At 41.4% G+C, this 24,548-nt stretch overlaps 1 protein-coding gene across 1 annotated transcript in view; it reads left to right on the top strand.

Annotated features, from left to right (window-relative positions):
• PPM1H (protein phosphatase, Mg2+/Mn2+ dependent 1H) overlaps nucleotides 1–24,548 on the top strand; it is a 261,715-nt gene that overhangs the window by 101,036 nt on the left and 136,131 nt on the right. Inside the window, exons 2-3 of the mRNA XM_019654743.1 lie at nucleotides 8,074–8,239; nucleotides 24,185–24,529. Of these exons, the coding sequence (XP_019510288.1) occupies nucleotides 8,074–8,239; nucleotides 24,185–24,529 (511 nt within the window). The remainder of the gene's footprint in view (nucleotides 1–8,073; nucleotides 8,240–24,184; nucleotides 24,530–24,548) is intronic.

The raw sequence follows: 24,548 nt of genomic DNA, 5'->3' as shown, positions 1-24,548 counted from the left end.
ATTCTCAGCTCATTCACCTCCTCTCAAACCCACTCCTTCCCTCCACCCAGAGCCATTGATTGGTTCAAGACCTCTTTGTCACCAGGACTATGATAAGAGACCCTAACTGACCTCTTTGCTTTTGTCATTTCTCCTCTATAATCCACCTCCTCTGGAAGGCCACTACTGTCACTGTCCTAAATCATTGTGATCATCACAACCCTTTGTTTAAGCACTCTCAGATTCCTCTAGCCATCATAGGCTCTATAGGGTAAAGTTCCCAGAGAATTTCCTGGTCTAGTTCTGATGTAGATCCCTCACCAAACCTATGCTTAGGTCACACCCAACCCCTTTATAAAGTTCACATCACCCCCTGTTTTCACAAGCTGTTCCTCTGTTTGCAGAGCCGTTCCTCATTTCTTCTGACTATTGATCTCCTCCCTTAATCCGTCTGACTGAACGCGATGCCACCTCATCAGTGACACTTTCCCCGACTCTTATTTGGCAGAATTGTCTCTTCCTCTGCATTCTCAGAGCCCTTGTGACACATCCCTCGAGAATGGCATCAGTCCTAGCAAATTGTATTTATCTGTAAGAAGGTCTCCCTACTATTGTACCATGTCCCAGTCTTCTTGGTTTATCCCTACTGGGTTACACAGTAAATATTTTTAGAGTAATTATTTCAGTCAATATGGCAAATATATACTATACATCTAATAGTTTTCTTGAATCAATGCCCCCAATGCCTTTGGGGGGCCAGGCTGGTTACTTAAATGGCAGAAGTGGACAGAGTGAAGTCTGGGGTGAGCTTTTGAGAACATGTCCTATCTTGTGGGGCTGCCTCCCCTCAGGTCCAGCTGATTATTGTCACACAAAAGTTTGACAGTTTTCAAGAGAAATGGGAAAATTAAGATTTTTAATGTAACTATCCCGATTTTGTAAATATTGGCAACGAATTCACCCTTTTTAAAAAACACTTTGTGGGCAAAAATTTAAAAACACCAACCTGCCTATGGGCTGCATGTGGCCCTGGAGACCCCAGTTTGCAACCCTGACTGGTCACATCCCTTCATCAGTCACAGATAGGGCCCAGGAACCAGCAGCTGTAAGGTCGCATGACGGGAGAAGAACTGCATGTGTTATATTTGCTCTTCTCCCAGAGTGTGTTTATCCTGGACCATGCTCTCTCCTCCACGTGCTCGCACCTGGTCTCCCCTTCCAAAACAGAAAGCCAGAAGAATTCCATTTCATACTATCCTTTCTCCTCCCTGGTAACACCCAACTATTGACTGAATGGGCTGGGAGGACCTCTTGTTTCCCGCCTACCCAGAGGTGAGTGAAACTGTCTGGGAGGAGCTATTACTCTTGATGGATGTTCTGCCTGTGTTTACTGAGGGCTGTTATCAAAGGCTTCGGCTCCTAGTCAGAACCGTGGTTTTCTAGTACACAAGAATGAGATGGTATTAACTCCCTTGGAGCTGGGAATTAAGTTGTCCTTCTGGTCCAGCCTCTCTGGGCAGTCAGTAACCACTTCAGAGAATCACAGGAAACATTGCCTAAGAAGTTACCTAGAAAAGAGAATTTTAGTAATTGATAGCTATATTTGGTCTTCCATAAATGATTCAATTGCCACTCTCCTCCCTACAGTCTTTTGCTGTCTGCTTCTCAATTGTATATGAATCAGCAATATCTCACTTCACCTGACGGTCTTTATAAAACACTTGTTCCTTCTTCCCCAGTATCATTACTGCCTGCCTAAAAGCAGTAACACTTAGTGTAAACTTTTTAGCCTAAACCGTTCAGGTCTTTCTTTTCTGTAATAAACAAAGCAGTATAAGAAGAACCAACCAACCAAACAAACAAACAAACTAAACCAAACAACATTTCTCTGTTTGGTCTTTTCCTGTGGGTCTAGGACAAGAGCTTCTGCATCCAGGAGCAGCCTGGGGGCCCAGAGATACCATCTGTGGGCAGATATGGGTAGGAATCTAGAAGCAGCACATTATTAGCTGTGTGAGTGCTTTCCTTTGTGCAGATCACCATCACAGGTGTGTGGCTTGAGTGTTGCAGTAACTTTGAGAAGAGGGCTCAGAGGAGTAGGTGGTCTTGCTCAAGGTCCCTGTTCTGGGAAGTGTCCGGCCATGCCCCTTGAAGGGCTCTGGATGCCTTCAGGTGGCCATGCATCCTTAAGGCAGGCCAGAGGTATGCTGATGGGAAAGGGAGGGACCAGGAGATTCTCTACCAATTCATGTGGCTGGATAAATCCCCCTGGGCCTAACAACATAGGTAGATAGCTTTGTATTTGATATATTATTATTAAATAATATATATACTGAATGCTCACTATGTGCTAGGCACCGTTAAATACTTTTCATGCTAGAACAGTTAATTCTCACAGCTCTTCTACAATCAGAAGTGTCTTGTCATTCCCATTTGAGAGGGAGAAAGTAACGTGGACAAGACACATAGCTAGAGCTAGCAATCAGCGGAAACCAAGTGTGGACTGGATCTCCCTGGCTGTGCCTCCTGTGCACTGCGAGTACCTCATGGTGGAGACAGGGAGGGCGTTGGTAATAAAGGTAATAAAGCTAAACCTGTCAAGTGTTTAGCACAGTACATGACTCGTGGGAACCCTTGAGAAAAGGTGAACTGGGACTATCCTTTGTTGATTGACTGTCTTTTGTAAATCCTTTTGAAAACAGTTCCATTGGGAGCTCTCTGGACCAGTGGCCTTTGTGACATGGGCTTACTACTTGAGGATACTTAAGAGTGATTACTTGTCTGTATTTAGTAACAGGGACCTGTCCTGTGTGTCATATTATCAGATGAGTGTCCTTGTCATCAAGGTTTGAGCAGATGAGAAGGCAGATTACTTGATAATTTAACAGTTGCAATTACAGCCAGAGCTTTTCTGCTGAAATTCAGGGGGAGGTGATTTTTAAAAACTTCGTGACTAGAGTGTTTCACAGACAGAGAGAAGAAGGAAAACAGGTTTCTCTAGTGTGTGGCAGTAAAATAGAAGGAATTACTTGCTTTTTTAAAAATAGGTTCTGCTAGCGCTGTGCTCTCACGGTCACATTCACGCCTGGTGTCCAGGTCATAGCTTCAAGGTCTATCTGATAGACCCAGAGGGTTTTTTACTTCAAAGTATTTAAAATTCTGTGTTTACTTGTTTTACGAAGGGAAACCATCTTGGTGCTCTGGTTTAGCTATGGTTTAGTTTGAAGGTAGGTTGGTAGGTTTACATAGTCCATAAATGAATTTAACTTTCCGTGTGTCTCTCTTCCCCGGGAAATGTGTCATGAATCTCCTTAGAGATGAAAGACCTGGATGTGAACTTTCCATATTGAAGACACAGTAGCTATCCCTCCCTTTCACCCTCTGACATTTCTCACCTGAATTTTAATCCTAACTTCAACATTACCCTTTCTTAAATTTAGATGACTAAAATCTGTCCTCCCCAACACACACACACACACACACACACACACACACACACACACACACACACTCCTAGCAACTCCCAGAATTTAATCCATCAAGTACTGCTAAGAAACTGCGGTTTCCTGAAGTTAAGTATCTTGACCAAATTCTCTGCCATCCACTAGCTGTGACTTATCTTTAAAATGGGGAGAATAATGGTGCCTAACTCATAGAATCGATGAGAGGATTAAATGAGTTCATTAATTACTACATGTAAAATGCTAACAACAGTCTCTGGCACACAATTCTCAGCAAATGTAAGATACTATTATTAATTACCCCATACCTAGGAAGTAGCAGAATTGACTTCTGCCTAAAATCATTCATTCACTCAACAAACATTTGTTGAGCATCTGCCATGTTGCTACATTCTGGGGAAATAGCCCGTGTTCTTAACCACTGGGCTTTATTGCCTCCAGTTTAGTGTCAAGGAAGCTGTTTTCCCACTTTGTGGGAAATTGAAAAATAAGGTCACCAAAGATATGGTCCACCAGCATTTTGTTTTATAGTCTTAAAAATAAGCATCACAGGTAGGTATTGTTTAGGTAGGGAATACACGTGTTATAGTCGCTTCTGTTGAGCTCAAGATGGTGCTGACTTTATGCTGGAATGTTAGACAAGAAAAGAATCTAGCTACTGAAATAAGCTGCTTCCATTTAAAGAAATTATTGAATCTATTAACAGCATGATGCTCCTTAACTTGGGAAGCAAAGTTTTTTTCAATTTACTTTTAGAGGAATTAAAGGTTTTATTTACATTTAGTGAACAAAGCATTTACCTTTGAAGAACAAAATCAAATATACCGGGGGTGCCAAAAAAATGTGACTTGTATTTATCTTTTGTTATTGGTATATATTGAGCATTATAATTTTGATACAGGTTTTTTCCTTTCTTAAAATGTGTATACTTTTTTTGGCACCCTCTGTGCAACTTGATAAAGGTCAAGCTTTTTAAAGCAAAGTAAATTGAGAAGAATCAGGACTTTCTCCTAAAGCTGTATGGAGAAGGGATTTGAAATAATAGAACATATGAGATAAGAGTTGTATTTTTTAAAAAAAGGCAGGGACTTTAAATTAATATGATTTTATCAGATATCTGACCAAATAGGTTTTTACAGGGTTGGGGCTGCTCTCTTCCTACTGCGTTGCCATTTCTGACTTTGTGATATTTCATTATGTCATTCACAAGCTGTATTCTACATGAAATGGCAAAGTAAGGCCACCCGTGATTGTTCTTTCACAGTCCTCTGGCTTTGATGAGTCATTGCAGTACAGCTCTCTGAACCAAGTGCTGATTAGCATAGACACAGAACAGGAAAATAAAACCACTGAGAACTGAAACAGAAAGAGCTGCGAGCTCAGAAGTGTGTTCACAGCTCTGCTGTATTTAGCGGTGTGACCTTGTGCAAGTCACAGTCTTCCAGGGCCCCGGGGTTTCTCGGGCATAAAATAAAGTTTCTAGAGTCTCTTGCTGAACTTAAGTCAACTTTGGAGTTTAATATCCACCAAGAGAGATAAAGCACTTTTAGGGGACAGCGATTCGTGATTTATGTAATTATAGTAGCTTTGTTGACTGTTGGAAAACAGCAGTGGCAGATGAGTCAGCCTGGCATGTAGCCATTGGAGAGCAGTGATGCTGTTTTTATTAAAAAAAAAAAAAAAAAAAAAAAAAAAGACCTGACTACAGCATAAGTTTAGGTGCCAATGGTCAGGGTGATGCCAAGTTCCGAAAATAGCAGCCAGGCTCTTGCTCAGAGGAATATGGAGAGGACGGTTGTCATGAACTGGTGTTCCCAACTCAACTTCCCCTTCAGCTGTATGTAAGGAAGACGCTCCTGTGGGAGACGATGAGGATGCGGTAACATCACTGTCCAGTAAACTGTCCACCCCAAACATGTTGCTTGAGATGTCACTACCAGTGCCTAAGGAGACGCAGGTGCTGCCTTGAACCTCCTCCCTTTGCCTGGTTTTGTTCTCCAAGGATGCACGTAAAAGGGAAACTCCAGTCAAATACATGCTCTGTATTAGGAGCCCCAGCTGCAAACCCCTGGACTCAGCATGGGCTCCTCTAGAGACAGGCAAACCTGAACCACCCATCCTTCATCCTTCCTCTGGGCCCTGTTTCAGACTCCTCCAATGGCCAGAGAAGCTAGGAGAGAATTCCCCTTTCTCCCAGCCTGGACCTGAGCCTGTCTATCTGCTGATTCTGTGGTTCCCCAGACGGTCCAGCTTGGCCTGACGCAGGCTGACGCGAGTCCCCATGTATAGGGAGAGGCTGAGTTAGGGGTCAAGGTGGTAGGCCTCAGTTTTGAATCCCAGCTGTGCCACTTCCTGGCTGTGGGGCCTGGGGTGAATTTTTTAGCACAGGTAGTAAGTGTGGTAATAATAATAGACATTATGCAAGTAGCTCCATTGTGTTTTCAAGAATTGCATTTTATTGTTAAACCGTAGGAAAATGTCTCCATAGAGTGAAGGTGGGGCAGAAAACTGCCCCCATTCTCAAGGAGATATGATAAACACCGGGGGCATATTTGACCTCACAGAGATGGGCAAGGATTCCCTCCTTACACATGCCCCTAGGGCAACGATTTTCAAACTCTGTAGCAAGCTTCTACTTTAAAAAAAAAAAAAGTTACACAAAATTAATACGTAAAATGAGGAAAAGTAGGCTTTTCTTTATAAAAATATGGTTAAGTTGAAATTTATAATAAACCAAATAAGAATGATGACGCAGTTTTGATGCTACAGAAATTTGAAATAGAGGAGATAATAAACGACTGATATGGTCTTTTCCCTCAGTATCCGTGGGGGATTGGTTCCAGGACCCCAGCAAATACCAAACTCCACAGATGGTCTAATCTCTTCTTATATAAAATGGCATAGAACAATGCACACAGTTGGCCCTCCACTGTGTTCCCAACTGCATATTGAAAATCCTGTTTTTAATCCAAGGTTGGTTGAATTCATAGTCTCGAAACTCATGGATATGGAGGCCAACTGTAATTGCAAATGGTAATTTTTTTTAAAACAGCTTTCCTTTCAATCAAATGAGACTGATCAATTAAAGAGGAAGGATAGAAGGATTTTTATGCCAAAGCTGCCCAAAATCTATGAACTGGCATGCATTTGTTCACAAGGAACAGATGGGAATGAACTTTTAAATTATTGAGTTTTGTTTTCAAAATGCTTATACATTTAAGAAAGAAATTTAAAGTAATTGTTAAAATATGTGAAGCACCTCCATAGAATCCCAAGGTTTGGCAGAAGACTGCTTGAAACACCCTTCCTTAGATTTTCCAGTACGCAAATCTCAATTTGCTCTTCATTTCCTGCTTGGTTGTGGCGTGTATGTGTTGGCTTATGGAGATCAATACAGTTTTCAAAACTAAAAGCCATTTGATATAAAAAATGGTGAAATTTCAATAAGATCTTCCATCTGGTTGATGGTATTATATCAGTGTCAGTTGCTTGTTTTGATATTGTACTGTAGTTATGTAAGATGTTATCATTGGGGGAAGTTGGGTGGAGGGTACACCTGTACAGTACTATTTTTGCAGCTTTCTCTGAGTCTATAATTATTTCAGAATTTAAACATATAAAAAGTCATGTGAAAATAATCATCATCTACTTTTTTGGAGGGAGTACCACCAGATTAATAGAGAAGTGTACATACCACACTTATGGAGTGGACTTCTATTATCTTACCATAAAAAAAACCAGCATCTTTTCTTTCCTTGCCATTGAGTTTTATATCCTTTACACTCACTCTATCACTGCCTGTGACACTGTTAACGTTGTGGTAAAAAACAAAACAAAACAAAAAAAAACAGCCAATAACAAATCAAGGAGAGCTCTTTCTGGAAATCTATTTTAGCTGCTGTTTAATTAATAAACAAATGGTACTGAAACTCAAGGGCTCAGTCTGCAGTCACCCGATATAGAAAAAGGTATGTGAATGATGTAGCATTATGTTTAGTGGAAGTATTCCTATGCTTGCAATATTTAGGCCAGTGCAGTGTCAGCATGCCATGATGTGATTATGTGGCCAAATCAGAGTGCCCTATAGCCCGGGGTGACGATACAATATGATGAGCATTCTACAGGAGAAGAGATACAGGATTAAAGATCGTTTAAAAAAGAGTGAACCTTTGATCCATTCACTTCTCTGTGCAAAGTGAAAGTGGGCATGGCAGCAGTGAAATATGGTTCTCGGTTCCCTTGGATTTTACAGTGTTCTGTGTGCTGTCAATTACTGCCTTGTTCTTTGATAAGATTAATGGTAGTTTCGCTCTTTATCACTTGGAGAAATGTGACAATTCCCTGAGCCTTCAGATCTAGATTCCTTATAATTACCAAAAGAGTGATGAAAGGCTTCGTGTGTTTTGACTAGGATGGTTCGGTGGAGTTGATCACATCTATCAGACACCTGCGAAGGTGAGCTGAGCTCAAAACAATACTTCAGTAAGTGCTTTAATGTATGCCACATAAAATTAGGTCCTTTGCATTAATTTTGGGTCAGTTGTGAAGACTGCCTTGGCTGACTCTTGAGACTAAGCTCTCAGCTTTCCGGAAATCACTCTGTCTGACCATTTTTTTCTGGCTTCTTCTCCAGGGTTATCAATGCTGGGAAGAGCACACACAATGAAGACCAAGCTAGCTGTGAAGTGCTCACTGTGAAGAAAAAAGCTGGGGCATTTTCCTCAACCCCCAACAGGAACTCAACCAAGAGACGGTCCTCTCTTCCCAATGGGGAGGGGCTACAGCTGAAGGAGAACTCGGTAAGAACCTCCTTTATCCCCAGTTCTCAGGTGAGAGGAACATGCACACTCTGGCCCTATTGTGAGGTGGTCCCACTGAATCAGGTCTGTAATGGAAGAGAGAGAAACAGCGTCCCCGGAGTTAGCAGAGTGCTGGGTCTCTACTTAGGGTATCAGTCAAAACGGAAAGGGATACATGTATGAAGAGCTGGTGTTTAGGTTCTTAACCTTTAAAGTCAATAAAACACCCACATCATATATAGGTTTTGTTGCAAGAATTAGTATATATAATGCTTGGTGCTTTTAAAGAAGCCACTTCATGGTTTTGGTGAAGGAGATGGGCTCTGGGAGCCTCTGACGAGGGGTGGAAATAACTCACACCATTGCTGACAGCCCTGCGATGACTCTGCCCCTTTCTTCCCCTGCCTGTCTTTTGGAGTTGTCCAGTTGGAGCCTGTGCCTGATGTTTTTGCAAATTAATATTTGTTTCAATTGGCCCAGAGCCCTTGAATCCCATGGGGGCAGCCCTGCAGACTGAATGCCCTGTTGACAAACCACAAAGAATTTCTCTTCTCTCCAGTTTCTGGAGGATAAAGCAGACGTCCTTGGAGAAAGTTCACAAGAAACAATCAAAAAAGGATAGGAAATGACTGACACTCGGTCCATCAGCAGATTATTTAGGCCTACAGAAAAGAGACATTGAATGAATGACCCAAATGTGACTATACATTCTAGTGATCTTGAGGATATTTTTTAAGACAAATTTTTATAGGGTTGTAAAAGATCTAGGAATCTCTTCTTAGTCTCAGAAATAGTGTCTCATTGTATTTATGTGTAAGGAATAAAAATACTGATTTGTTAGTTTTACTGCAACTCAGAGTTAGAACACAGGGACCTATGGAGACTTAATCAGTTGTGCTTGTTTTCAAGGCTGAAAGAAGCATTGATTAGACTTCTCCCAAACAATCAGAGTCGAGGACCCGGATGGGTGGTATAGAATAATAGTGATGGAGTGCATGGATGCTGGAGTAAGACGTTTTGGTGCAGTCCATCATTTACTAAGCTATTTAATTTGGGGATTATTATTTATTTGTTGAGCCTTAGTATTCTCTTCTATAAAAAGGAATAATAATGTAGTAACTACCCAATATGGTAGGAACAGGCAGGTTGGGAGTATAAAATCTAATAAGTCCATGGAAGGTGGTGAGCCAGTGTCTTAATTAATCCTTGATAAATATTAGTGATGATTTTCCTGAAGTCAGCCCCACTTAGGTCCTTCTCTATGGATAATGCCCACTGAATTTTGAATGTTTTATTTATTTGCACATCGGAGATCATACAATTTATTTCATACCTACTTGACAGATTTTGAGGATTGAGTTATTATGCAAAAGCTCAGAAAATGTGTGACACTAATGATAATGGGCCAGGGACTTAATGATAATGGGTGACAGTGATTTAATATTGCTCTTTTCTCTGATATTTCCCCCCTGCCACTGGGATATAAATTGATTTCTGTAAAAATAACTCAATGTTGACATTTGGCCCAAGGCCAGGTGGTGATGGCATTTTTCCTTCTTGCTAAGTTCCTCCTAGAAATGGAGCCAGGAGTAATATTTTAACTCCTTGTCCTTAAGAATAACGAAAGCAGTGCATCTGCACCTTAGAAGGAGCTGAGGTCCTCCCTGTGATGGTCCTGGATCTCTGTGGAGTCCATGCTCCAGGAGGCAGCGAGGCGGTTCCAGCAGCGAGGACGCGGACACATCCTGGCACGCCGTCTCCTGCTTCTGCCACAGTAGCTTCACATCTACCTATATATATTAGGCTTCTTACTAGAGTTTAAAGCAACAACTGGGTGCTGCTGCTTTTTTTTTCAGTGAAAATATACATAACACAAAACTTACCATTTTACCTATTTTTAAGTGTATAGTTCAATGGCATTAAATGCATTCATATTGTTGTACTGCCACCACCACCACCCGTCTCCAGAACTTTTTCATCTTCCCAAATTAAAACTCTGCACCCATTAAACACTAACTCCCCTCCCCCCAGCAATGGCAACCACCATTCTATTTTCTGTCTCTTATAAGTTTGCCTCCTCTAGGTTCCTCATGTAAGTTCCTCATGTAAGACATTTGTCTTTTTATGTCTGGCTTATTTTACTTACCAGGGTGTCTTCAAGGTTCATCCATATGTTGAATGTGTGAGAATTTCATTCCTTTTTGAGGCTGAATAATATTCCATTTTATGTATACACATCATTTTGTTTATCCGTTCATCCATCAGTGAACACTTGCTTCCATCTTTTGGCTATTATGAATAATACCGCTGTGAACATGAGTATACTTCTCTCATGTATCATATCACCTTCACCTTACTTGGATGTTGAAGAAAACCTAAAATTTCCTGTAAAATAACATTTAATTTACAAGGAAAAAAAAGAATTACTATAGGAATTCTTTATATGTTAGAAACATCAGTGATATGCAGAGGAATTCAGTAGAAGTACAATTTTATTTTTGATGACATGTCTTATATTTAGTGCCAATATGGTAGCTGGGTAGCAATGAGATGATTTTTTCTTACTGCAGATAATTATTAATTGGTGTAAAGATTTTATGGCAACTTTAAGGCATCTTTTATGCCAATTCTTAGAGAATTATTTTATCTTATTAGTACAAGCAATCTTTTAGCCAGGAGGAGTCAAATTAATTTTCCTCTTTTAAAACAAACTTTAAAATTTTTGAGAGGTAAATAAAATAATATACACTATATTCTGCCTCTCCTAGCTTCCATTTACTGAAGGAGTATTGTTTTCTTGTATTTGGCTGAGCTCTTGACAGCAGCACCTGAGTTATAAGAAAAGAAAACACAATTTCAGGTTCCATTTACATATAAAGGAAAATGCTGAAAGCTAATGAAGCAGTGTTCAAAAGATGTGATAAAATTAAAGGGATACAAATAAAAGAGTTTCAAGGTATTCTGCACTGGAGTATTTTAACCTGAAGAAATGCAAGGGGATATGGTCAAATTATTGTATTCTCCCTTACAAAATCATCAGTAGTGGGTCCATTTTCTTTTTCTTTATTTAGAGTTTAGTAATATAATTAGTGAAATAAATAAATGTCTTTCTTTTGAGGAATAGGTAAGAGAAGTTTCAAGATCTCTGAAGTGGATATGAAGTAGAGAAGGATATTTTCTATGACAAGTTAGGGTTGGAACTTTCCTTGTGCCTGGATCACATTGGGTAGTTCATGTGTGAGAAACCATAAGCCCACAGCCAGGCAGGATGAAAATAGATACTCTGTGGCAAAGTGTAAGCCTCTTAACATTCCCATAACTCTGATTCTTTGTTTAGGGGCATAGGGTGGGTGGACAGGAATGAAGGGAATCTAAAATGCTAGCATTTCCAAAAGACACCTTCATACGATTGTCCTTTAGGAAAGATACTGTAAGCTTGATGGGCAACATCATATCCCCAACGCATCCTGCCTGCCTCCCACTGAAAGCTTTTTAATTAATCAGATCAAGATTTGTGGGAACTAGTCATCATTACTAGATTTTCTTTCCTTTGATTTGAGAGGTTTTAAGGAGTCTTTATCACACTGATTTCCATCTACAAGTGAAAACACAGCTTTTCCGAGACCTTTGCTTTTCAGTCCTCAAGTACCTCCTCATTCTAGGAATGAAATAAAAAGGGGAGGACACCAAATGGGTTGACTCTTAAGGGCATCTTATAAACTTTGTATTAAGAAGAACCTGCCCTTCCCAGGGAAAGAAAAGCTAAAGGAGTTCCTTACCACCAAACCAGCATTACAAGAAATGTTAAAGGGACTTCTTTAAGAAGAAGAAGGGGGAAAAAAGGTAAAAAATATGAATATTAAAATGACAGTAGCTACATACGTATCAATAATTATGTTAAATATAAATGGATTAAATGCCCCAATTAAAAGACATGGCGTGGCTGAATGAATAAGAAAACAAAACCCTTACATATGCTGCCTACAAGAGACTCATTTCAGATCAAAATGTACACACAGACAAAGGGATGGAAAAAGTTATTCCATGCAAATGGAAATAAAAAAAAAAAAACTGGGATAGCAATACTTATTTAAGACAAAATAGACTTTCAAACAAAGACTATATATAACAAGAGACAAAGAAGGCCGTTTCATATATAGTAGCCAAGATATGGGAGCAACCTAAGTGTCCATTGATAGACAAATGGATAAAAAAGTTGTGGTACATATATACAATGGAATATTACTCAGCCATAAAAAGGAATGAAATCTTACCATTTCCAACAACACGGATGGCCCTAGAGGATATTAGGTTAAGTGAAATAAGTCAAACAGAGAAAGATAAATACCATATGATTTCACTTACGTATATGTAGAATCTAAAAAACAAAATAAATGAATAATCAAAACAGAAACTCATACAGAGAACAAACGGATGGTTGTCAGGTGTGAGGGAGGTTGGGGGACTGGGTAAAGGGATTAAGAAGTACAAATTAGCAGGTATAAAACAGTCATGGGATATAAAGTACAGCATAGAGAATATAGTTAATAATATTGTAATAACTGCTGAAAGGTGGGTACTAGACTTATCAGGGGGATCACTTCCTAAGTTACGTGAATGTCTAACCACTATGCTATACATCTTAAACTAATATAATATTGAATGTCAGCTGTAATTGAAAAAATTAGTTTCTGTCCTTATTATATATAATTATATTATATAATATATATATATATATATATATATATATATATATATATATATATATATAAAATATTATATGATGTGTGGTGGGAGATAGGGCCTTGTGGCAGTAACTAGGACATATCTCCCCCCCCTCCCACACTCCCCATTTGAAACAGATTGTTTTGGGCTTAAGACTTGATTTGTGGATACATGAATTCCAAGTCTATTTCCTGAGGAACACCCTCATGTTGTATAATTTAGTCAAAATACATCAAAGTACGTGGTTTCAGTATCTGTTAGTTCAGTGTCTAATTACAATAACAGGAGATGGCTGTGTCCGCATAGCAGCGGCCAAGTTCATCAGCAGGGGAGTGGAAAGCTGATTATCTTGCTCAGCAGAGGCTAGGGCAACACTGTGGGAATTGAAGACAAATAGTATCAAATTGGGGAGGGGAGAGGTAAAAGGAAAATGAGAAGGGGCTATTTCAGCTCCCTGAACTGAAGATTTACTGTTCTTTTCATCTGTTTTCTGCAAGGACTCTTTCACCCCCAGAATTAAATGAAGGTTGCTGTGGTTCCACCGTGGCAGGCCTTCTGAAATATTTGGCCCTCATTGGGCAGTTTGCTTCCTGCAATGATGTCAACTCTATAAAAAAAAAACCAAAAAAACAATAGGAGCAGCCTTTTATTTCTCACTGTGTTTATTACTTTAAAACATCCCTCTGAATTAAGGTCTTTGTTCTGTGCATGTAAAAAAAACAAACAAAAAAACCCTAACCTTTCTGTTTATTGACTTTGATTCTTTGAAGCAGCAGTGCAGTGGTAAAAAGGATGACTTTACAACCGGGAAGTATCGGACTGATGTCAGTTAGAGTAACTTTACAGTTCCTTCCTCAGTGGGTGTTGGTTTACTCTGAAGACCAGGTTTGACCAAGGTGGACATGGTAGCCAAGAAATCCGTTCCACAAATTTTCCCACTGTGGCAAGTCTTAGGGCTAAAGGAAAATGGAAATTTCTCCTTGCTTCACTTGTAATCTGATTTCTGACAGCTTGAGGAGGAAAGAACATTGCCAAGGACAATAAGCTCTTGAGATTTCCTTTTCTTATTCCCCTGTGTTTTGTTTTTTGTTTTGTTTTATTTTAATTGGGGAACAGTGTGTTTTTCCAGAACCCATCAGCTCCAAGTCAAGTAGTTGTTTCAATCTAGTTGTGGAGGGCGCAACTCAGTGGCCCATGTGGGAATCGAACCGGCAACCTTGGTGTTATGAGCACTGCGCTCTAACCAAATGAGCTAACCAGCCGCCCCCACCTTTTTTTTAAACACAATACTCAGCATACATGTGCCAGGCACTGACCTCAGCTTTGCCACCATTAATTCATGTAACCTCATAGTATGTACATAAGTATGTGCTATTATTATCTTTATTTTACTGATGAGGAAACTGAGGCACAGAGCTATAAAATGTGGAATTTGGGTTCAACCCAGGCAGTCTGGCTGCAGAGCCTATACTCGCAACATGCTCTCTCCATTAGCAGTTAGGGCATAGGGCAGGAAAATCTCTTTGAAAAAGTCTGAAATAAAGGAAGAATAACTCCTAATGTTGATATGTATGATTTCAGCATCATTTGATACTAAATATTTTCTCATTTTCATTATGATTTCTCTTCCGGTTCAGTTGTTATTTAGTCGTTTCCCCTGTCTACTTCAGAACTGGATAACGAACAGCTCTCACTGCCTCAGGTGAAGAACAGACCTGAAATGAAATTGTTCATCATCTTATTGTCCTTACAGTCCACTTCTTTCTTGCTAAATTATTGAAGGACCATTGTTTGCATAAAACCATAACAAGAAGAAAAGGCCGTCTGATTGACTACTGAGTGTCTGAGTTTGAATCCAAGCTCAGCCACTCAGGAGATGTGTTACCTTGTGCAAGTTTCTTGACCTCACCATGCCTTGTTCCCTCATCTGTAAATTGGGAATAATAATTCCTACCGTGAAGGGTCGTTAGAATTAAAGAGTTAAAAATATGAAAAGCACTTTGAATGCTTGACATGTGGCAAGTACTCTATAAATGTTATGTTATTATTCTAATATTGGGATTTGCATGTGTGTTTCATTATTTCATATCATGTTTTTACTGTAAACTAAGGAGAAGTTATTGATTCTATGAAGTAATAGTCTGAACATCCCTGAGGTAATTTATTAGTCTAGAATAAAGCACAACAAAACTAAACCAAAACTGTTGCAAACGTTATACTTCGTATCTCTCAGAGATTAATTTAATGTTTATTTAGTAATATTTTAAAATAATGGGACTAAATTGCCATTTATTTAGAAACAAAAACCCAACTTACTAAGCTTATCGTACATCTCACTGCCTTAGAATATTGGAGGAACTGAACCAAAGTCATCTACGTTTCATAATGTCAGCTCCTGAGAAGAAAGCAACATGTTCACCTAAGTGCATGAAATGAAGCATTCTTTCCCACGGGGGAGCAAAATATTTGACTAGTTAGTCAAAAAGAAAGGCATGGTAAAAAACAAACACACACAAAAACAAGCAAACTATGCAGTATGGGTATGATTCCAAGTAGTCAGCACTAGAACATGGGTCCTAGGAAGGCCTTTCATGAAATTTTGCCTCATCTCTGCTTCTTCATCAGCTGATTCCTCTCCCTCTTTCTGTGTTACTGTGAGGATCAGATGAAGACCTGGAGATGGAATTCACTGTGGATGAAATGCCTACAACAGTTACTCTAGCTTCTGAATTATCATCCTCACTGTGATGCCTTGAAAACTGGCCAGGAACTTTATGGAAATCAGGCCATACAGTAGCTTATGTGGTGAATCAAAAGAATACATCAACTGTGTTTCCCCAGTGGGAAATAAATAAGTAACCCCTTTTCTTTGACAGTGAGAAAGGAGGGAGGCAGGTGTATCCCGTGCTCATACTGGACCTTTCGTGAAATTAGCCGTGAGATTTAATGCAAGGGGGGCTTCTACATTCGTGATAGTCCTTTTGTGCTGTTGATAGGGTCCCTCCTCAGCTTATCTAAATATCTACCCCTTTGAGGTAGGGAAGAGAAGATGGGTGTCAAATGAGTTGAGTTCTTATATCTTCAGGGAAGACAGACAAGAGGACACTGCTTTTTCCTGTAAGGCAACTATTTCTAGAGTAGCTATCTCCAAACCATCAGTTACAGACAATTTTTTTTTAGTACATACCCCCAATATATTCACTCCTTTATTGATATATAACCATACTATTATATATTTAATGATTATAAATATATACTTAATATCATATATTTAATAATTATAAAAAATATTAAGTATGTGAAAAATAACTGAAAGGCAATCAGGATGAAAAGGCAGCATTTTAAGATAACAGCTAACCGTTATATGGTGTTTATCATATGCCAGGCATTGTTCTAAGTGTCTTTCCCACAATAACGCATTTACTGTGTTGCTAAAAGCAAAGACTTCATGTTCCCATTAGCTAGTATCTCAAGGCATAATTCATCATTAACAGTAGCGATCTAATTCCATGTTTCAGCTGTTGTCTTGAGCATTTCAGATACTTTTGGCTAGAATGATTATTATTGTTGTTAGATATAACTAGATTGGCATTACGTGGAGTCAAGTGCCAACTGTGACATGTTCTTATTTGCTCATGTTTTCCGTCAGCAATTTCTTAGCAGGAATTTAAAAAAAAACCATTCCCCACTTTGTGAGGGATAATTTGGTAAAACTTAGTAATATAATGGACGAGACCTTTTAGCTGGCGGCACATGCACCCAGCAACGGGTGCTAATGGATGTGGGAGAGCATCCATGTTCCCTGAAGACGTCGGACAAACCTACCACACGAGGGCGCCAGTGTCAGCCTGTATGGGAAAGACTAGCAAAGCTTCACTTCATTTCCTCTTCAGCTTGAGGTGAAAAACTGTGAAAGACTTTCTGATTTTCCGCCTGCATGCTACCTGGTTGCAGTCAGTCGTTGTGGAGCACGCTCACCTGGGACGGAGGAGCGGGAAGGGGGCTTGCAGACTGTGAGAGCTCAGTGCAGTGAGAGAGTGCAAAGTCCCGGTGTCTTTAAACTGGTACAAACGTGGCAAACGTCATTCCTTGGTTTTCTTTGTGTTTCCTGCCTTACAGCTTGCTACTTCTGTCGGGCTCCATCTAGATTTTGTCTCGAATCTGCCCCCTTTGACAGCACGCCGTGAGAGGGGCTGTCTGTCTCATTGGTTACCTGTTTGTTTGCAAGGCACACCTGGCCTCAGAGAGCTGAGAGGCCATAAATAAAGTTAGATAAGTCAGCCTCAATCCTGGAGTAGGTGAGGTTTATTATGGTCTGTTGGTTTTACTCATGTAAAATACCTTACATACAATTCTTACTCCCCAAGCTGCTATATTGCTTTGAAAAAGTAAAAACATGAAACAAACCCATTCTCTCCTTTCCTTTATTTGTATATTTAATAAAGGTTTATTGAACATCTATTCCATTCCAGGCACCCCCTGGGAATAGCATAGTGAATGAGATACATGCGAGTCCCTGAGTTGGGCTGATTACAGGCAACGTCAGGCAATTTCACACCCGTGGGGTGAAGTGTTACAGAGGACGTACAGGGGCTGGGGTGGTCCAGGCAACCGTGATGGGGAGGTCATACTTCCACTGAAAATGGAAGGATAAGTAGTTCTCCAAGCAGAGGGCAAGGGATGCGTGTTTTAGGTAGAAGAAAAACACAAGATTCATAGTCCCAGAGGTGACTGGGAGTTTGAGGGAACGAGAAAGGTTCAGAACTACTGACAAAGAGCAAGAGAGGGTCTAGAAAAGGAGTAGCAACTAGACCCTGTGTTTTCAGGGTAGTTGGGAGTCACTGAAGAGTCTATGCAGCGACAGAATACAGGTGTATTTGCAATGAAATTGCAGATTTGAGTTGCTTTAAAAGCATCATGTTCCTACAACTTGTGATTTTTCAGGCCTCTCTCGAAGATTCAGTTATTCGCCCCCGCCCCAGCTGCCTTATCCCTAGCTTAGACCCCTGATGTTGATGTAGGCCCTCGGTGCTGTGTGACTGAGGAGGTGTTCATTCCTCAGGGTTCTCAGATCTGACTTTATGCATCAAGCCATCCATTCTTACCTGAGGGCACTTGATGGCATCGTTTTGAGTAAAGATGATGTTGGAGAAAGGGGTCCTCGTACCCTTTTCAAAATAATTGTTGTGGCACATACTGTTTGGTTATGCCACTTTCACAAATAAATTTTTATTTCTTGTTAATATCTTGGTCCCATTTCAGACACCACGTAGCCCACTCCAGCCCCATGTTGTTCTTTGAAATGTCTCATGATGTCATGAGTCTCCTGTCCACCTTGACCTAGACCCTCTTTGCCTTGGGCCAGTCCTTGGTGAGCCTCTTCTCGTGTTTTCTTTTTGCAGGACACCTGCAGAATGCCACGGGTTAGCACTCCTTATGCCCAGCTGTCACAGTGTGTCACCATTCCTCATGCCCCAAGGCAGTTAAATGAGCCTCCTCAATCTGCCTCGCCAGACTCCAGAATCTCACCCTGGCCTGACCTAGCCCTCAAAATTGGCCTTAATCCAACCACTGTCCACATGGGTCCCCACATGTCCCCTTTTCACCTGCATAGCCTATGAGTTGCTCCTTTTTTTCCAGAATATTCTTTCTTTCAATCCCTCATTGCCAGGGAGGTGAACACTCATGTACACCATGATGAATCCTGCAGTCGGAGTGGGCTCAGGGTGCAGTGGGAGTTTCCAGGAGGAGGTGATATTTAAGATGAATATTAAGACAGGTAGGGGTTAGGCAAAGGGGATAGCAGTGGTTTGTGACAAGCTGCAAGTGCTGCAGTTCGGTGTGGGTGGAATTTGGAATAAGAGACAGAATGTGGAAAGATAATCAGAGACTAGATCAGAGACTTGCAAACTGGGTGCTCACAGACTGGGCCCAGCCCCAGCTCAGGTTGTTAGGCTGCTCAAGGAAATATGATCAGATTTTGTATTTTAGAACAAATTACTCAGGTTGCAACGCAGGTTGCAGAGTGGAGAAGTGGGTTCGAGTGCCAAGTGTACATTAGGGTAAGTTTTCCCTCCAGGGGCCAGTGGAGTGTAGAATGGGGTGTTCAGCTTAACATAACGTAGGGGTGGATGGCTCAGAGCCTGCACTCCGGCCCTGGCTGCGTTACCTAGGTGGTGACCTCGAGCAGTTACACTCTCTGTTCCTCGTTTTCCTCCTCTATAAAATGGGGATAATAACCATTCCTCCTAAGGTGGTTATTCATAGGCTTGGAATGGGGATTATTCCAATATGGGTGAGGCATTAAGAACATTGCCTATGTGAAGTTTTTAAAATAATGGGAAGTGTGCTCTGGACTCGTCACTGGCTGTTTCTGTGTTCGGTAACCTCTCGGACTTTACTAGCTGACCTGGAATTGAAGCATGTGGTGAAAGCTCACTTTGTGGTTGTATTTCCCTAAATAGTATATCACTCATTTCAAATTGCCTGCCACAGGAGGACATTGAGAGATTTTGAACCCTCCTGATGGGCTTGGTTTTATCTAGTTCAAGGGCTTTCAAAAAAAAATCTTTTTAAACAGTTGAATCCTTTTGTCCAAACTCTTTTGTCAAACCCTTATGTTTATAACTGACAAAACTGTGCTGCTCTGGTTGAAATAATTGTCGAGGGGACTCAGTACCCACTCACCTTCCTCTTTCCTAAGGTACCACTTCAGAACCTGGAAACACAATTTGGACACCACTGGTCTCGTCAGTTCAGGGAGATGGAAGTGACTTATCCAAGGTCACCCAGTGAACCAACGGCAGATTTGGGACTAGAACATGGGTGTCCTGGTTGCATAGCAACCCCCTTTCCAGTGTTCTCAGATTTGGTTGCTCATTAGAATCCTGGGGGGGGGGGAAGGGCGGAGTTTTAAAAAGTATCAGGGCTGGGGCTGCACCTTCAGAGATACTGACTTAATTGGCCTGGGCTTGGCCCCCACATCAAGCAGAACTAGATAATTCAGTAAGAAGCAAACTTCGTTGACGAAAAATTACGTTTTACAAGTTTTTCAGAGTTGCCTTTTAAAACTATAGTAGGATTCCATTGCCGAGTAGCTTGTTTTTTCATGAGGTTTGATCTTCTTTGATTCAAATCATAGCTCTAGAAACATGAGTGTTTGGTGGAACAGAACCTGTGCCCGGGCATTGAAACAATTGCCCCTCTCCCACCCCTGCCCTGCCATCACAGCAGCTTCCTCAAAGACGTTTGCTGGGTTTTAATTTGAATTGGATGCAGGAGGACTGCGTGTGCGGATTTTACTCCAGTGGCCTTGGGATAAGCAAGAATCCCCTTCCTTTTGCAACTTTTCCCTAATCGTGAGGATATTATATGGCAAGATGTACTTTACCAGTGCAGCATGACGAGAGCTAGCTAGTGGTGGGTTTAATAACTACTCCTACTGCAAGTAGTGATGAGCATCAACAGTAAATCAAGATGTATGGAATGACGACACCTTATTTCTGTTGGTGACCAAATCACAGATACTGCTAACACCACTGTGCTCTGTTGCCTTACAGCCATAACAGGAGGAGATGCTAAATTTCAGAGGTTTGTGAAAATAAAGATAGATTTATGACTCACTGAATTCTATCCAAGGATGCCTTAAATTGCGAACTTTTTCCTGGGGAGGGTGGTGTTCAGTTTTATTCTGTCTACTTATACCTACTTCTAATTTTTTTCAGTGCTTGTGTACTTATCTGGCACTGGTCTTTCTTGCCACGCATGCCAGAAGCCCCAGAATACTATATAAACATGCACATCCTTTCTTTTCCATGTCCCCAGCTCTTGTGACCGAATCTAACAACAGTGGCTTATCAAAATGTCATGAAGCCCCTAGGACACGATGCCCAGAGGTAGGCTGTTCAGGGCCTGTGCTGCATACCAAGCCAGACATCAAGGGCTTTGGCACTTTCTGACATCCTGGCTCACCGCAATGAGCTTCAGCTTTTACTCTTTTTTGCAAGAGGGTTACTCTATCTGCAGGTGTTGCTTCTGTGACCGAGGCAGGAAGAAAGAGGGACGGATGAAATTCAAATGACTGGGCTGGTTGAATTGTCCTTTTTGTCAGGAAAACAATAGGTTCCCTCCAGGATACTGCCACTTCAGCTCACTGGCCAGTACAGGGTCATATGACCACATGTAGCTAGCTGCAAGGGAGTCTGTGAAGATGTGTTTTTCTTCAGGGATTCATTGCTGCCCCAAACAGAATCAGTAGAGAGGAGGAAGGGAGGCTACTCAGAGCATCTATCTGAGTTGGCCGCATCACCTAAACCTCCTGGTGCTTTCCTCTCCTGGGCTTCCATGTCAACTCTTAACCCAGCCAAATTCTACTTGTTTCTTCAAGGCCCATTTTCTTCCCTCACATCCCCAGGCCGCACTGATCTATACTTCTTAAGTATAGAACTTTCAGAGTTAGCAGAAGCATCAGAGTCTTTTAGGATAGCCCCTCATTTTGTTGAATCACTGAAGCCCAGAAAATGACTCACCCAAGATCATGCTGTAATGGTAATGGTGGCAGCTACACGTGAGTGCACACTCCAGGCATATTACTTAACTAGTCACTTGGCGTAAATTACCACTTAATTGTCCCAAGTAATCCCTTCCCTGTAAGGTAGCCACCACCTGCTAATTTTACTTATTAGGACAGCATGGCACAGAGGTGGTAAGTGACAGGGACATCCAGCTCTAGAGTGACCCAGCCAGGGTCTAACACCTGTACTGCTCCCCAACCTTGCTCTACCTCCCACTCAAGATGCCATTAGAACCCAGTCTTCTAAGCCTCAGCTCATTGTCCTCGCCACTTAACTTTCCCCTGAGAGACAGGGCGTATTCTTCTGTTTTATGGTTCTTTGAGTTCATAAGTGTTTCCTACTGCTTGAATTAGGTTGAATGTCTTTTTAGGGTGGTAGTTACTCCCTAACTGGCACGCTCACTTTCATTCTTTCTTCTATCCTAATCCTCACAGTGTAGTTTGAGTGATCCTTTAAAAACATGAATCCGTTTTGTCATTCCTGCCTCCATCAATGGCTTTTTGTGACTTCTAGGCTAAAGCCAAGTTTCTTCGTGTGTCCTGGTAAGACTGAGTGGTCTAGCTGCGGCCTCCCTCTCTAGCCTGACCTCACCCGCTCCTTTCCTGCCTCACTTCCCTATTTACCAAATGGCCATGGGTCAGTCTCCTCTTACTCAGCAGGCACCTTCCTACCACAGGGACTTTGCACCTGCTCTCTTGCTGCTGCCTGGCCTTCTCTCCCCTCCCTTCCTCTCTCCTCCTTAGCTTCTGAACTTCCAAGCAGCCCTCAGCCTGGTCTTATGTCCTCAGGAAGCCTCCTCCAGTGTGACCCTCTACAGGTTGGCTTCCCAGCACCAAGAACCTTTTCTTATAGCCCTCACCAGAATTATGATCTTATGTTTATTTCTGTGATTATTTGATCAGTGCCTCTCTTCCCCACTGGATTAAGATCAGACCATGTCTGATGATCTCTTGCATCCAGTCTTTTATCTCCAATGCCTACTTTCATGCCTGTCACATAGAGTGCTCAGTACTTATTTGTTGACTTCAAAAAAACGATTTTATCTCTTAGCACCTAGCACAGAATTGAGTGAAAACAAAGTTTTAAACGGCACGAGTAGTGGCATCTGTCACCATAACTATACAGTGTGTTGCAGCATCATTCTAAGACCAAAAATTGTTGTTGCTAGGGGCCAGAGGAGAGATGTTGTTTAAGGGTACAAACTTGCAACAAGTAGTAAATACAGTAAAACTTTGGATTGCGAGTAATTTGGTTTGCAAGTGTTCCACAAGACGAGCAAACATTTCTAATACATTTTAACGTGGTAAATGAGCGATGTCTTGCAATACGAGTAGTTTGTTTCCAGAATGAATTATGCTTGCAAACCAAGGTATTACTATAAGTCCTAAAGCTATAATGAATAGTAGTATATAAATATAGACAATAATATCATGCTATAATAATCAAACTTGCTAAGAGATTAGATCTTAATTATTCTAACCACAGAAAAAAAGAAATAATTATGTGACGTGATAGAGGTGCTAACTATTGCTATAATGGCAATCCTATTACAATATATAAATGTATCAAATCAACATATTGTCCACCTTAAATTTACACAATGTTGTATGTCAAATATATTTCAATTGAAAAAATAAGGTGGACCGAAAGAACTTTATTTAATGGCTTTGGCTAAAAAAACGATTCAGTATTTATTGTTGTGGGATAGATAACCCTAGCAGTCAGAAGTGAATGTGACATGCACTTTACCTGTTTGAAAATAATCTCTATATTTAATATCGTACTCCTCCAGATATATCATAATTGAGCTCTTTTTTTCCTCCATGGCTAAGATCTCAGGCATGTGTGATTCAAATATGGTTTTTAAAACTGTTCATTTTGAAATCATCTAGAAATTGACTGGCAGGTACTAAATACATGGAAGATGAGGGACCATGGCTGCATGGGTAGCTTTAGGGTTGGATGAGGAAAAAAGATGCTGAGTGACAGCTGGAAAACTGTGGGGCATAGGAAGTAGGAAACAGGAAAAGCAGATTTGAACTGGCTGCATTTTGTAAAGCCTGGACTAGACTGGGTGTCTAATGGGAAAACATGTTCTGAAAATTCAGGATATAGACCAAAGAAGATGGAGCAGTTATCTGAGCGTATAAGAGCCCTAAAAGGGGTAAAATGGGTCCACTTATTTCCTCTTGAAGAACCTGCAAAAAGTGCCTGATTTTCTCCAAAGATTCCAGGCCAGACCTGCTCTGGGACTGGAAAGGCAAGAGGTAAGTTAGATGTTAGAGCTGGACTTCTAAACACACATCTGTTTGTATGGAGTTTCACTTCAAACATCTACACATCAAATTAAAGTATATCTTGCTCCCAGATAGTAACTGAGCAGTGGGAAAATGGATCACCACCACCCCAAACCACCCCCACCCTCCAGGTGGAGAGGCAGAAACTTGATCTCGCCACCGGTAGTATTGGCAGTGACAAATCTGGGGACCCTTCCCTGAGTATCTTTGCCATCTTTTGACCCCACTGTTTGCAGACTAAGTACAGCCAGGTGGATGCGCTGGCGTCCTTGGGCCGCGCCATGTCAGTGTAACCCCGGGGGCAGCGGCCACTGTGGTTCTCACTCCTCCCTGTCACTCTCTCCTACCAGGAATCAGAAGGTGTTTCCTGCCACTACTGGTCGCTGTTTGACGGTCACGCGGGGTCCGGCGCCGCGGTGGTGGCGTCTCGCCTGTTGCAGCACCACGTCACGGGTCAGCTTCAGGACATCGTGGACATCCTGAAGAACTCGGCCGTCCTCCCACCCACCTGCCTGGGCGAGGAGCCCGAGAACATGCCCGCCAACAGCCGGACTCTGACCCGGGCCGCCTCGCTCCGCGGAGGGGTGGGGGCGCCGGGCTCCCCCAGCACCCCACCCACGCGCTTCTTCACAGAGAAGAAGATCCCACACGAGTGTCTGGTCATCGGGGCTCTTGAGAGTGCCTTCAAGGACATGGTGGGTATGGCTGAAGATT

The sequence above is a fragment of the Hipposideros armiger genome, unplaced genomic scaffold, assembly GCF_001890085.2.
Source record: "Hipposideros armiger isolate ML-2016 unplaced genomic scaffold, ASM189008v1 scaffold_229, whole genome shotgun sequence".
Classification (NCBI taxonomy): domain Eukaryota; kingdom Metazoa; phylum Chordata; class Mammalia; order Chiroptera; family Hipposideridae; genus Hipposideros; species Hipposideros armiger.
The sequence above is the reverse complement of the archived record's forward strand: the minus strand, read 5'-3'. Positions and strand labels throughout refer to the sequence as shown.